This window comes from Callionymus lyra, chromosome 9 (genome assembly GCF_982586985.1).
Source record: "Callionymus lyra chromosome 9, fCalLyr1.hap1.1, whole genome shotgun sequence".
In the NCBI taxonomy this organism is placed as follows: Eukaryota; Metazoa; Chordata; class Actinopteri; order Syngnathiformes; family Callionymidae; genus Callionymus; species Callionymus lyra.
In genome coordinates, this window is record NC_141826.1 from 18,296,922 (window position 1) to 18,310,156 (window position 13,235).

Sequence of the window (13,235 nt, forward strand, 5' to 3'; positions counted from 1 at the left end):
ATCCCCTACCCCGGGTCTGGGAACTAGTACCGGTCTGGGAGGCATTTGTTACCAGGATGCAGAGAAAGAGAAAATAATTGATATAATTTATGTTCTATTGATTATTATAGTCTGGAAGGTGTTTTGTTTTGAAGAACATAGTATTTTCCTCGTAAATGAGGACTCTTGATGATTTTTTCAGTCAAGTTTACTAAAAAAATAAACCTGTAAATGAGTGGAAAAATGCTTTAATGTGAAGGTCCGTATATAATTCCGCATTAAACCGGTCCTGCTGTAGAGCATTAATACAGTATCATGAAAAAAAAGAGTTTATTTAAGTGTATCAAGATTTTCTTAAACGTAACGTTTGCAATTGTGCTTTTTTCCCCCACATTTCTCTTTGTAGTTTCCTGTCTTAATTATTGGTATATTTGAGCCTTTTTTTGTGTCAACTGTTGTTTTGGGAGCATCACACCTCGGAGAGCTCTAATTGGCCGGGCTGTCAGGTCGTCTCACCTTCCCCGGCGCCGCCAGCCTGCCGGGGCCAACGGCGGCTCAGGACTGGCCATAATCACCGCTGATGAATATGGACGAGGGGCCCTCGGGTTCACACGGGAGCCCTGCCAGAAATGATAACGACCCCTCGTCCACTTCCTCCCCAGGGAGCCACGTGCCCCGTGCAGGGAGAGTTCAGGGGGGCGGGGGGGGGGGGGGGGGGCGCTCACGCTCCATGCTAATGTGATTTATTAAACAGGAATCAAGAGGTAATTTTCCCAGAATCACACTTGTTTATCACGCGGTGAATAACCACACATGCACCCGCCGGGCGCGTTAATTATTAAAGACGCCACGATGAAGCGAGCGTCTCGAGAACGCTACACGATCCCCACAACATTTGTGTTTAGGTTTGCTGCACGCTAGCTGTTGCTGGGGTGACCCCCCTTTCATGGAGGGAAAAAAAAAAGGGAGCGCCCCTCGCTGAGCGGACCCTCAAGTAAGAGAGAGATTACTGTAGGATATATTTGCAGTATTGTCGAGTACTTGACTCTGGTGTTGCAGAATTTACAGACCACACATATACTGTATATATATATATAAATATATATATATATATATATATATATCTCTCTCGAGTACTTGACTCTGGTGTTGCAGAATTTACAGACCACATGACTCTTGATGAAGTCGTAACTGCTTTCGTATGTTTTGAAACCAAAATATGTCCAAACATCAGCTTTAAAAGCTGCTGGAGTCGACTGTATCCTCTCGTCCTCAGTCATCGCCAGGATGTCAGCGTTTCATTAGCTGGGGAGAACGTAATGATGACTGCTTAATTTTGCAAAACAAAGTGAACAAATGGCGTAAATATTTAAGTGTAAATAAATAAAAATTTAAGAAAAACCTGAATTGTTTCATTTTATACACACATTGAAGATCTATGATATAAAATGTAACATGAGTTAAAGGCTGTGCTGTTGAAAATCTATACGGTCTAGTGAAAAAAAAGGCTTTTGAAATTATCTTACACCCCTAGTTTTAAGTTCCACCTCATGACACATGTTCTCTTATTAATACACTATTTCTTTAGACAGCAAAACTCTACTGGAGCCAAGATCTCAAGCAGGCAGTTTCCCACATCTGTTGATAATATAAATAATAACTCGTAAATAAAAGGAAGGTAATTAAAAAGGAACTGACACGGTGTCACAATAAAAAATGTTCCATTTTACAATCTAACTTTTTTTTTGTGGGAAACAGCAAAAAAAACGTAATTTTCTCTGAACAGAACCCAGGACTTGACTTCACGTCAAACAGTGACAGACGTTTTTCCATCACCCAGACTGGAGTGTATCCCCGGGAACCACCGAGAGCTGTGTTCATGACCACATACTTTTTTTTTGGGCCTGAAATCATCTCCGCGGTGGAGGACGAGTCTGCAGCCAATTAATGGCTCCTCCTAATAGCGCCGCCACACCCGGGCGCGACCACATGCAAGCGCTGCAGACGAGGCCTCAGATCAGCCGACTCGTGTGTTACGTAACAAGGCTGTGGTTGCGTTGTTGCAGGGGCGACAAAAATCAACACACTCTGGTGAATCGTTTCGAGAGAATGACTCGACGTGAGTCAGTGAAAAGCATTTTTCGTTTCGCGACCAAATATAGTAGCAGCTGATGCTTTTTAATAGTTTTATATATGGTGGTAACACTCATGTACACCAGAGGGCGCCATGGAGAAGTGCTAATTCACTGCAATGTTCTCGTAAATCCTCTAACGCAAACGACTCTCTAGGACGTTGTACCTGTCGACTTTACAGGAAGTGGAATCGGAACTACGCCTAAGTCTTGATGAAGTCGTAGCTGCTTTCGTTTTTTTTTTTTAAAGCAAAATATGCTCAAATATCAGCTTTAAAAGTTGCTTGAATCGACCGTATCCTCTCGTCCTCATTCATCGACGGGATTTCGCGAAAATTAATCGTTTTTTTAGCAGCAGAAACACTTGATGACTGCTGCCATCTGGTGGCTGGAAGTTAAATTGCAACAAAAAAATTAACAAATGGTGTAAAAATGTTGTATTTAAATAAATACATGGAAAAAGTATGGGGTCTAATTTCAAAGGTTGAAACTTTGAATTTACTAATTAAAAAAACAAAGGTTAAATTAAAAATATTGAATTGATAAAAATTCGTTTTTAAATTATTGAAATGTAAATGTTAAACTCTGACTTAATAATTATTATAATATTTTAAGTGTTTTCTTTTTAACTATACAATAAAAACAAAAATATTGAATAAAGTTATTTAAAAAAAATTGAAATTCAATGCTTAAAAAACTAAATTATAAATAAAAGAATGCAACATTTGAAAAGTTAAACTAAACCATTCAATATTCTAAAGATATACTTTTCATAGAGTTACGTCACCAGAACCAGGCATGAGTTGCTCAGACTGTTGACCGGGTTAGACATCACAATAATACAACGTTGATTTATTTTTTTGACGATTTGTCATCCATTAAAAAAAGGGATCAGTGAAGCAACAATAAAGCTTGTTAGCATCACAACTTGGGAATTAATCGTTTTCTAGGTGCACAAAACACTTGATGACTGCTGCCATCTAGTGGCTGGAAGTTAAATTGCAACACAAAAATTAACAAATGGCGTAAAAAATTTGCATTTAATTAAATACATGGAAAAAGTATGGGGTCTAATTTCAAAGGTTGAAACTTTGAATTTACTAATTAAAAAAACAAATGTTAAATTTAAAAAATATTGAATTGATAAAAATGTGTTTTTAAATTATTGAAATGTGAATTTTGAACAATGAATTAATCATTTTAAAAATATTCAAAGCTTTTTCTCCTCAACTATTCAATAAAAACAAAAATAAAAAGTATTGTATAAAGTTATTTTAAAAAAACAACAACTGAATTTCAATAAAATAATTAAACATTTAAAAAGTTAAACTAAACCATTCAATATTCTAAAGATACTTTCATAGAGTTACGTCACCAGAACCAGGCACGAGTTGCTCAGACTGTTGACCGGGTTAGACATGACAATAATACAACGTTGATTTATTTTTTTGACGATTTGTCATCCATTAAAAAGAGGGATCAGTGAAGCAACAATAAAGCTTGTTAGCATCACAACTTGGGAATTAATCGTTTTCTAGGTGCAAAAAACACTTGATGACTGCTGCCATCTAGTGGCTGGATGTTAAATTGCAACACAAAAATTAACAAATGGCGTAAAAAGAATCAATTAAATACATGGAAAAAGTATGAGGTCTAATTTCAAAGGTTGAAACTTTGAATTTACTAATTAAAAAAACAAATGTTGAATTTCAAAATATTGAATTGATAAAAATTAGTTTTTAAATTATTGAAATGTGAATTTTGAACAATGAATTAATCATTTTAAAAATATTCAAAGCTTTTTCTCCTCAACTATTCAATAAAAACAAAAATAAAAAAAATATTGTATAAAGTTATTTAAAAAAAAACAACAACTGAATTTCAATAAAATAATTAAACATTTAAAAAGTTAAACTAAACCATTCAATATTCTAAAGATACTTTCATAGAGTTACCTTACAAGAACCAGGCATGAGTTGCTCAGACTGTTGACCGGGTTAGACATGACAATAATACAACGTTGATTTATTTTTTGACGATTTGTCATCCATTAAAAAAGTAATCAGTGAATCCACACTAAAGCTTGTTAGCATCACAACTCGTCGTCTCTAACCTCGTCTGTTCGTGTCACAAACAGACGGCGAGGCTCGAAGTCGTTAATAAATCATTAGCTCGCTGCACACAAACCTTTCCTCGGGACGTTTGTCGTGACGGAGACGATTAGATTCCTGCCATAATTACCGTCGTGAATAATTGACGTGCGGATGATGCCGTCGCAGCTTCACGAAAATTCAGTCGTCACCGGTGAAAATAAGGTTTCTTCCATTCCGCCGTAACATTATGACCACCTGCCTTTTTATTTCTCACAGATCCAACGTTGTTGGGCGAAACATCCGTCGTCGTTCCAGTGTCCCCGACTGTCGGGTGAGGCGCGAGTGATTTCCCCACAGTCCTGGTTCTGGGTCCAGTCGTTGGGCTGGCCGGGCTGCCAGAACCTGAAGGAACGAAACATATTATTCTGTTGGTGGAGAGACTTTTTCACGGTCGACATCAAACAAATTTCCCAGGACAATAACTTTATATAAACAACTGCAACAGCAGAGCTAGTTCAGTTTTCCTCTGATCCACAGGGAGTCATTTCAATGTGTGTTTTTATGACGGGACTCACTCCACGGTGACCGGAGACCCGTCGACCCACATCCAGGTTCCCTCTGTCGAACTGTCCGTCAGGCCGATCCAGGCGTTCTGAGGAACGTCGAGAAGTTCGCTGATGAACATCTGTGAACGGACAGCAGGTGTTGGTCCAACCGTTCTGATGTTCTGGATCCACTCCCGGACACAAAGGTGGGTTTGATTCTGGTGCCAAAATGCTTCTTTTGAACAATTTTTATGGGGTCTGGTGTCTCAGCTGTTTGCAATAAATATTTTTATGACAGAGCTCTTCCTTTTTTTTATCAACCTCAAAAACATGTAATAACTTAAAGGTGGTGTCTTTCTGTACAGGTATTATTTTATTGATTTCATATTTATATGGTAGTGATGGGTTGATGAGGTTTTAATGATACAGTGTCGTTACCTTTGGACTTCAGCAGGTGGCGCTCTCGTTTTAAAATGATGTGAAGTTACATTACATTAGTGGCTGAGAGGCTTCATACTTCCTCATGCAGTAGTATTTTGAAAGTGAGGAAACTCAATCGCCAAGACTCCTTAAGTGTTCATCAACACTAGTTTAATACACAGTACGAATTAATTAGTGAAAAAGTGAGGTTGTTGTATTTAGTAATATTTGAGAATGAATAAAAAAAATACTATGGCATCAGAAACTGTGCTTAAAAAAAGGAAAATAAAAACTTTGTAACCAAAAACATACTTCCTGATAATGATCTTCATTTTTATTGCTAAATAAAACCAATATTTCAAAATGATTATAAATAAACATATGAATGGATGTGTGTGTCTGTATAGATATGCGTGTGTATTTATATATCTGTGTGTGTGTTCATGTGTGTATATATATATTTGTGGGTGTGTGTATGTGTGTGTATATATTTGGGTGTTTGTGTATAAAGTATGTACAGTATGTGTTATATTCTGTATATATATATGTCTGTATATATGTATTTTTGATGTATACAGTATATACAGTATGTGCTATATATGTGCAAGTATTTGTGTGTTTGTGTATACAGTGTATATATTTGTCTGTGTGTATTTATACAGTATTTGTGTATGTGTGTGTATATATTTGTGTGTGTGTATTTATACAGTATTTGTGTATATGTGTGTGTGTGTGGGTGCCTATATATAGGTGTATTTGTGTATGTGTGCGTGTAGGTTTGTGTGTTGTGTATATATATATGTGTATCTGTGTGAGACAGTGTGCATAAAGTTAAGTTGAGATGAACTTCACTCTAGTTTCTCTCTGGTCCTGCAAGAATCAGTCTTGAGCACAAAATCCCGACTAATGGTTTAAAGTCATGTGTCTTAGCTCCGCCCACCTGCTCCTCTTCACTGTCAATCACCACCAGATCTCCGCCCCTTTCCAGACAGTCCCTCCGACTCTCGGTCCAGTTCTTCCGGGTCGACGACACATAGTAGCAGCTGATGCTGAACTTCCTCCATCCTTCCTGACACCTCATACCTGAGGGACGTCACAAGAATCACCCTCCGGTCCCAGGAGTCACATGACTGCCACTCACCTCCAACTTTGGCAGCCATCTTGTCCAACTCCTTCTGAAGGTCAGCCCTGCTCCTTCTCAAATCCTCGAGGTCAATCTTCAAACGGATGAAGCTGGTGTTCCTCTCCTCGTGGATTGACACAGGCCCGGTTCTGTTGGCAGACCCTGGTGGGTCCAGGAGAGTCCTTGTAGACTCGCACTCCCTCAGGAGCTGCTCGTGATCCGCTCTCAGACTCAAACTGGATCTGGACTCGTGGAGCTGTGATGTCAAGTTTCTCTCTGTGGCGAGAAGCCGCTCTCGGTCCTGATCCAGACGCTCCTTGTCGCGCCTCAGTGAAGAGTAATTGCTCTCCATCACCGCCTGGTTCTCCTCCAGCGTCTCCAGATGAGTCTGCAGCAGATGGTTGTGTCTCCGCAGGTCGTCGTGGCTGCTCGTGAGTTCCTTCTCGCTCTCCGCCAGAGTGTGGCATCTGCTCCGGAGCTCCTCGTGCTCCCGCCGAAGCTCCTCCACCTCTGGAGGACGCTCCTTCAGTGGGGTCTGAGAGTCGGAATCATGGGTCATGACGGCATGATCTGTGGATCACAAAGCAGAACTCACAAGGTGTGTCTGTTTGTACAAAACTCTCTTTTAATTGAAGTGTTTACATTAAAAATGATCTTAAGCTCCGCCCACTAAAAACACTTGTTTGCTGGAGATGTAATCTTGTTTACCATAACCACACCCACTCTGCTTTGATTGGTCAAACATCAAGGTTTGTCACCACTCGTCATCAATCCCAGAAGTCTTAGTCTTTAGTATTTGGTGGCCATGAATTAGTATTTCAGGGCCAAGATTTAGTATTTCTTGGACATGAATTAGTATTTCAGGGCCAGGATTTTGTGGCCATAAATTAGTATTTCAGGGCCAGGATTTAGTATTTCAGGGCCAAGATTTAGTATTTCTTGGACATGAATTAGTATTTCAGGGCCAGGATTTAGTATTTTGTGGCCATGATTTAGTATTTTGTGGCCATAAATTAGTATTTCAGCGCCAGGATTAAGTATTTTCTTGGCCATGATTTAGTATTTCGTGGCCATAAGTTTAGTATTTCAGGGCCAGGATTTAGTATTTTGTGGCCATAAATTAGTATTTCAGTGCCAGGATTAAGTATTTTCTTGGCCATGATTTAGTATTTCGTGGCCATAAGTTTAGTATTTCAGGGCCAGGATTAAGTAGTTCATGCCCATGAATAAGTATTTCAGGGCCAGGATTTAGTATTTTGTGGCCATAAATTTAGTATTTCAGTGTCAGGATTTAGTATTTTCTTGGCCATGATTTAGTATTTGGTGGCCATAAGTTTAGTATTTCAGGGCCAAGATTTAGTATTTTGTGGCCATAAGTTTAGTATTTCAGTGTCAGGATTTAGTATTTTCTTGGCCATGATTTAGTATTTCGTGGCCATAAGTTTAGTATTTCAGGGCCAAGATTTAGTATTTCGTGGACATGAATTAGTATTTCAGGGCCAGGATTTAGTATTTCGTGGCCATAAGTTTAGTATTTCAGGGCAAAGATTTAGTATTTTGTGGACATGAATTCGTATTTCAGGGTCAGGATTTAGTATTTTGTGGCCATGATTTAGTATTTCGTGGCCATAAGTTTAGTATTTCAGGACCAGGATTAAGTAGTTCATTCCCATGAATAAGTATTTCAGGGCCAGGATTTAGTATTTTTTTGGCCATGATTTAGTATTTTGTGGCAAAGATTTAGTATTCCGTGGCCATGAATTAGTATTTCAGAGCTAGGATTTAGTATTCTTTTGAGCAGGATTTAGTATTTCGTGGCCATGAATGAGTATTTCGAGGCCATGATTTATATTGTTTAGGGAAATGACTTAATATTTTCTGGCCACGACTTAGTATTTTGTGACCATGATTTGATTTGGATTTTTTGCCACGTCATGTCCGAGGCTCCGTAACAATGAGTGAAACACAAACTATAAACAATGTATTTGTACAACATTAAACCAGTATGGGGTGAAAAATAGATCTGCTGACCCTGGATTTGGACGGTTTAAAGGTTTAATAAAAAAAACAAAGTGTGCGAGCTGGATGAGTCCACATTTCAGCCGTAATAGCGAAAAGAAGCAGCTTTTTTGTCCCATTAGGGAAATTGAACTGAATTTTTCACCAATACAAACCTGTCTGTATTGACTCTAATCAATATTCGGTCAAACTATGACATCATCGGTGCTGCTAATCAATCAAGTATGTTTAATACAGTATTATGTATGACTTACACAGTACTATGACAGCAATATTTCCTGCCAGCAGCAGAACACAGAGGAGACCCAGACATCCAATCACACGTCTGGGTGAACCTTCCCTCCATGAATGTCCTGAATGAAACATTTATACTTTGCTAGAAATGATTTCAAGGAAACAAAAGTTGACAAAAGATTTGCACCTTGTGTCAGAAGACTCCTCTTAAGAAAGTGATCACCGCTGTAAACATCGTCATCAACATCCAGAGAATCCATGAGATCTAATGGATTCAGGATCAGACTTCCTGACCGAGCCGCTGCAGGATCTGAACTTTGCTCCGGTTGAACATATTCAGGCCATGTGACCTGGTGACTGTGTTTTTTTTTTTAAACTTCATTTCCTTCCTGAGACTTCTTTAGAAATTGCCCGGTTCAGAAGTTTCTGTCACAAACACCGTCAGAGGCAGAAATTCCATCAGAAGCTAATTTCCTGTGACTGTAATTAGCAAAAGTGCTATTATTGGAAAACAAATTGTTTGTTGTTCGGTAGAAATGCATTGTTGCCGTCATGATGCATCACCTGGAGCTTCACTTTCTTCAGATGTATTGAGCTGGTTCGGTCCAATTCCTCTGTGTCGGCTGATAACAGAGCGGCTCTCTGTGGCCTCGACAATGGAGAGGAAAATGTAAGAGTGATTTCTGCTGAAAATCCTTTTTTTTTTTAAACAGAGAGCAGGAGTCTGAAACTGGACTCAACTCTACAGTTTCACACAGTTTACTATGATTTTAGCGATACAGATTCACTTTTTGTACTGTGAATAACAGTTCAAATAGATTTTAAATGAATGTTTCTAATTCATATCATTAACAAAAGACATGAATAATCAAACTTTTCCTCTTGGACTTGTTGAAGAAGAGGTGTGTATTTGCAAGAATCTGACGATACGACACATATAACGGTACAGTGGAAATGATACGATACATATCACGATACAGGAGAAATGATACGATACATATCACGATACAGGGGAAATGATACGATACATATCACGATACAGTGGAAATTATACGATACATATCACGATACAGGGGAAATGATACGATACATATCACGATACAGGGGAAATGATACGATACATATCACGATACAGTGGAAATGATACGATACATATCACGATACAGGGGAAATGATACGATACATATCACGATACAGGAGAAATGATACGATACATATCACGGTACAGGGGAAATGATACGATACATATCACGATACAGGAGAAATGATACGATACATATCACGATACAGGGGAAATTATACGATACATATCACGGTACAGGGGAAATAATACGATACATATCACGATACAGGGGAAATGATACGATACATATCAAGATACAGGGGAAATGATACGATACATATCACGATACAGGGGAAAAGATACTATACATATCACGGTACAGGGGAAATGATACGATACATATCATGATACATGGGGAAATGATACGATACATATCACGATACAGGGGAAATTATACGGTACATATTACGATACAGGGGAAATTATACGATACATATCACGATACAGGGGAAATTATACGATACATATCACGATACAGGGGAAATGATACGATACATATCACAATACAGGGGAAATGATACGATACATATCACGGTACAGGGGAAATGATACGATACATATCACGATACAGTGGAAATGATACGATACATATCACGATACAGGAGAAATGATACGATACATATCACGATACAGGGGAAATGATACGATACATATCACGATACAGTGGAAATGATACGATACATATCACGATACAGGGGAAATGATACGATACATATCACGATACAGGGGAAATGATACGATAAATATCACGATACAGGGGAAATGATACGATACATATCACGGTACAGGGGAAATAATACGATACATATCACGATACAGGGGAAATGATACGATACATATCAAGATACAGGGGAAATGATACGATACATATCACGATACAGGGGAAATGATACGATACATATCACGGTACAGGGGAAATGATACGATACATATCACGATACAGGGGAAATGATACGATACATATCACGATACAGGGGAAATTATACGATACATATCACGGTACAGGGGAAATGATACGATACATATTACGATACAGGGGAAATTATACGATACATATCAAGATACAGGGGAAATGATACGATACATATCACGATACAGGGGAAATGATACGAAGCGTTTTCGAAAGCTTATTAGAATTTTTATTTTGAATCTAGACTCTGCTTCAACATGTCAGTTGAGTTTAAATAGTTTTAGTCTCATACTCCGCTACTCTGCTACGACTATTACCGTAGGATATTTTTGTAGTATTGTCGAGAACTAGACTCTGGTGTTTACAGACCAAAATCTTTTTCAAAGGCTGGTGGAGTGGACTGTATTCTCTTGTCCTCAGTCATCGTCAAAATCTCGCGGAATTACTGCCATCTAGCAGTTTAATTACAACAGAAAAATATGAATATTTGCATTTCAGTAGTTAATAAAAAAGAAAATCGAATTATATACTTTATGGAAGTAAACCACGTCACAACTATGTTGTTGAACATCAACAGTACAGTATCATGAAATGTATATGGATATTTTCTTCCAGCCCTGCTGAACACTTGAATAAAATAAGAGATGAGTTGTGACAGGTTCACGGACAGAAGACAGAGATGAACACTGAGGCGGTTGTTTCTGTTTTCTTTCCACAAAAGAAGGTAAATTAAGTTGAATGTTGTGTTTGACTCGCAAAATGGATTCTGGTCAAAGAGGGATCAGAGTGGACTGTGCGAGTGCAAACGATTTCAGGAGTGAGCTGCAGAGAAATCTGTCAGACGCCGAAATGAAAGTGCTGGAGTGGAACCTGAGATGGAAGAAAGGTGCTCTGTGTGATGACTGAACAATAGCTCTCGGGGCCTCGGGCAGGACGACCTGGCATGTGATTAGACCCCTGCCTGGGCTCTTCAACCGCAGGTGACACCTGCACTCCTGCCAGACCCTGAACGCCTCATTCATCCGACACGTTGCCATTAACATGCGACTGGTTCTGGGTCCCCCCGGAACCTGGCGGCTTTTTATTTATCGCGTTCAGCTGACAACACGCCACGGAGTGATTGACAGGTGAGTCAGAGGAACGAACCCCGGCTCGACCACGACGGCTAGAAGGTTAGTTCAGAGGGTTTCAGAGGAAAATACTACTTTGAATTAAACCATCGCTGACATACTAGTGAATCACCTTTTCAAAGACGACTCCTTGACCTTTGATCTCACTTCAAATGATACTAACCACTTACTTTTATATACTTATTTTCCCCCCATTCCTTTTTGTTTGTCACACAACTAGAACATGATAATGCCATTATAACTATATATATAGACATTATTATTATTATTATAAGTCAAAATTTTGAAAATTTGAATGTTACATTTAAAATGTTGAGCATTTAATTATTTTTATTTTTTAATAACTAAATTCAACAATTTCTATATTAAAAGGTTGAATTATTATCATTATTCTTTAATAATCTTAAAAAAAAGAATATTTTCAAAATGATTTTTTTTTTTATATATATATATATATACATAGAGTTCTATATTCTTATTTCAATAATTCAAAAAAACATTTCCTAAATTAAATATCTTTTCATTTCTAGCCCTTTAAATTTCACATTAAAATGTCGGCATTATAATACCATCTTCCCAGACTATACAATCGAGCACTGAGCCACTTGCTCTAATTCACACTGAGCTGTAAAACTACCAGTAGTTGCAAAAAGCTCAGATTTTTACCAAGGTTTTTGAATCCACCATCATGAATTGATGAGCCGGTATTTTGATCTTGTCACGTGATCATCTGTCGTCACATGATTGGCTCGCGCAGTACACTGTTGCTATTGTATAGTCTGTAGACTCCATCAAACACAGAGGGAGAGGAAGATCGTTCCAAAGCTTAGGTGCAACAGTCTGGAAGGATTTCTCTCCTCTGGTCCTGAACCGTGTTCAGGAACCATCAGTAGACTCTGATCCACAGACCTCAGAGCCCGAGCTGGGGTGTAAGGCTGACATCAGATCAGTGATGGCAGGAGGAGTCTGACCATGAATAGATCTGAAAGTAAGAACCAGAATTTTAAAGTTGATCCTGAAAGAAACTGGAAGCCAGTGAAGAGTTTTAAGGATCAGAGAAATGTGAGTTCTTCTACTAGAGCGGGTCAGAATTCTGTTACAATAGTCCAGAAAAAAAAAACAAATGCATGGATTACAAGCTCCAGATCATGTTGTGACATCATTTTTCCTAAATTTAGAGATTTTTCATCAGTTGAAACAGTTTCTGGTCAGTGTTTAAAAACAACAATTCCAATAAGAAAAATCAAAGTTTCAATGTTTGAACTTTGACTACTGATCTACTTCCATAGTCTTTCACTCCTAGAGTCTTATAATAAATACAACTAAATAATCTTAGGCACTGAATGTAGTTTTCTATTTTGTTTGTTGTGGTTTTTGCTTGTGTGCCAAACCTCCCACTCCATCTTTCACTGGACCACCAGTGACTTAACAAACGTTTATGTGGACAAAAGGCCGAGATAATCTAGCTTTTAACGACATTCATGTGGTCTTAGTGGATCTGCTTTATAAGTGTGACTCTCACAGAAG

At 38.4% G+C, this 13,235-nt stretch overlaps 1 protein-coding gene across 1 annotated transcript; it reads right to left on the reverse strand.

Annotated features, from left to right (window-relative positions):
- Positions 1-4,136: 4,136 nt before the first annotated feature.
- Positions 4,137-8,818, reverse strand: LOC148072108 (C-type lectin domain family 10 member A-like). The gene is made up of 6 exons (XM_087799199.1): positions 8,733-8,818; positions 8,566-8,664; positions 6,311-6,862; positions 6,110-6,252; positions 4,780-4,889; positions 4,137-4,606 (listed from the first exon to the last, which is right to left on the reverse strand). The coding sequence occupies exons 1-6, from the start codon at positions 8,803-8,805 to the stop codon at positions 4,468-4,470; spliced, it is 1,116 nt and encodes a 371-aa protein (XP_087655325.1). The 5' UTR covers positions 8,806-8,818; the 3' UTR covers positions 4,137-4,467.
- Positions 8,819-13,235: the final 4,417 nt, after the last annotated feature.

What these genes read in the sequence shown, in the direction of transcription:
- LOC148072108 (XM_087799199.1), bottom strand. Translation starts at nt 8,805, where the DNA reads ATGGATTCTCTGGATGTTGATGACGATGTTTACAGCGGTGATCACTTT. An exon ending in GATGGCTGCCAAAGTTGGAG is followed by an intron (nt 6,253 to 6,310) that starts GTGAGTGGCAGT and finishes GACGTCCCTCAG; the next exon opens with GTATGAGGTGTCAGGAAGGA. An exon ending in GGGTCTCCGGTCACCGTGGA is followed by an intron (nt 4,607 to 4,779) that starts GTGAGTCCCGTC and finishes TCGTTCCTTCAG; the next exon opens with GTTCTGGCAGCCCGGCCAGC.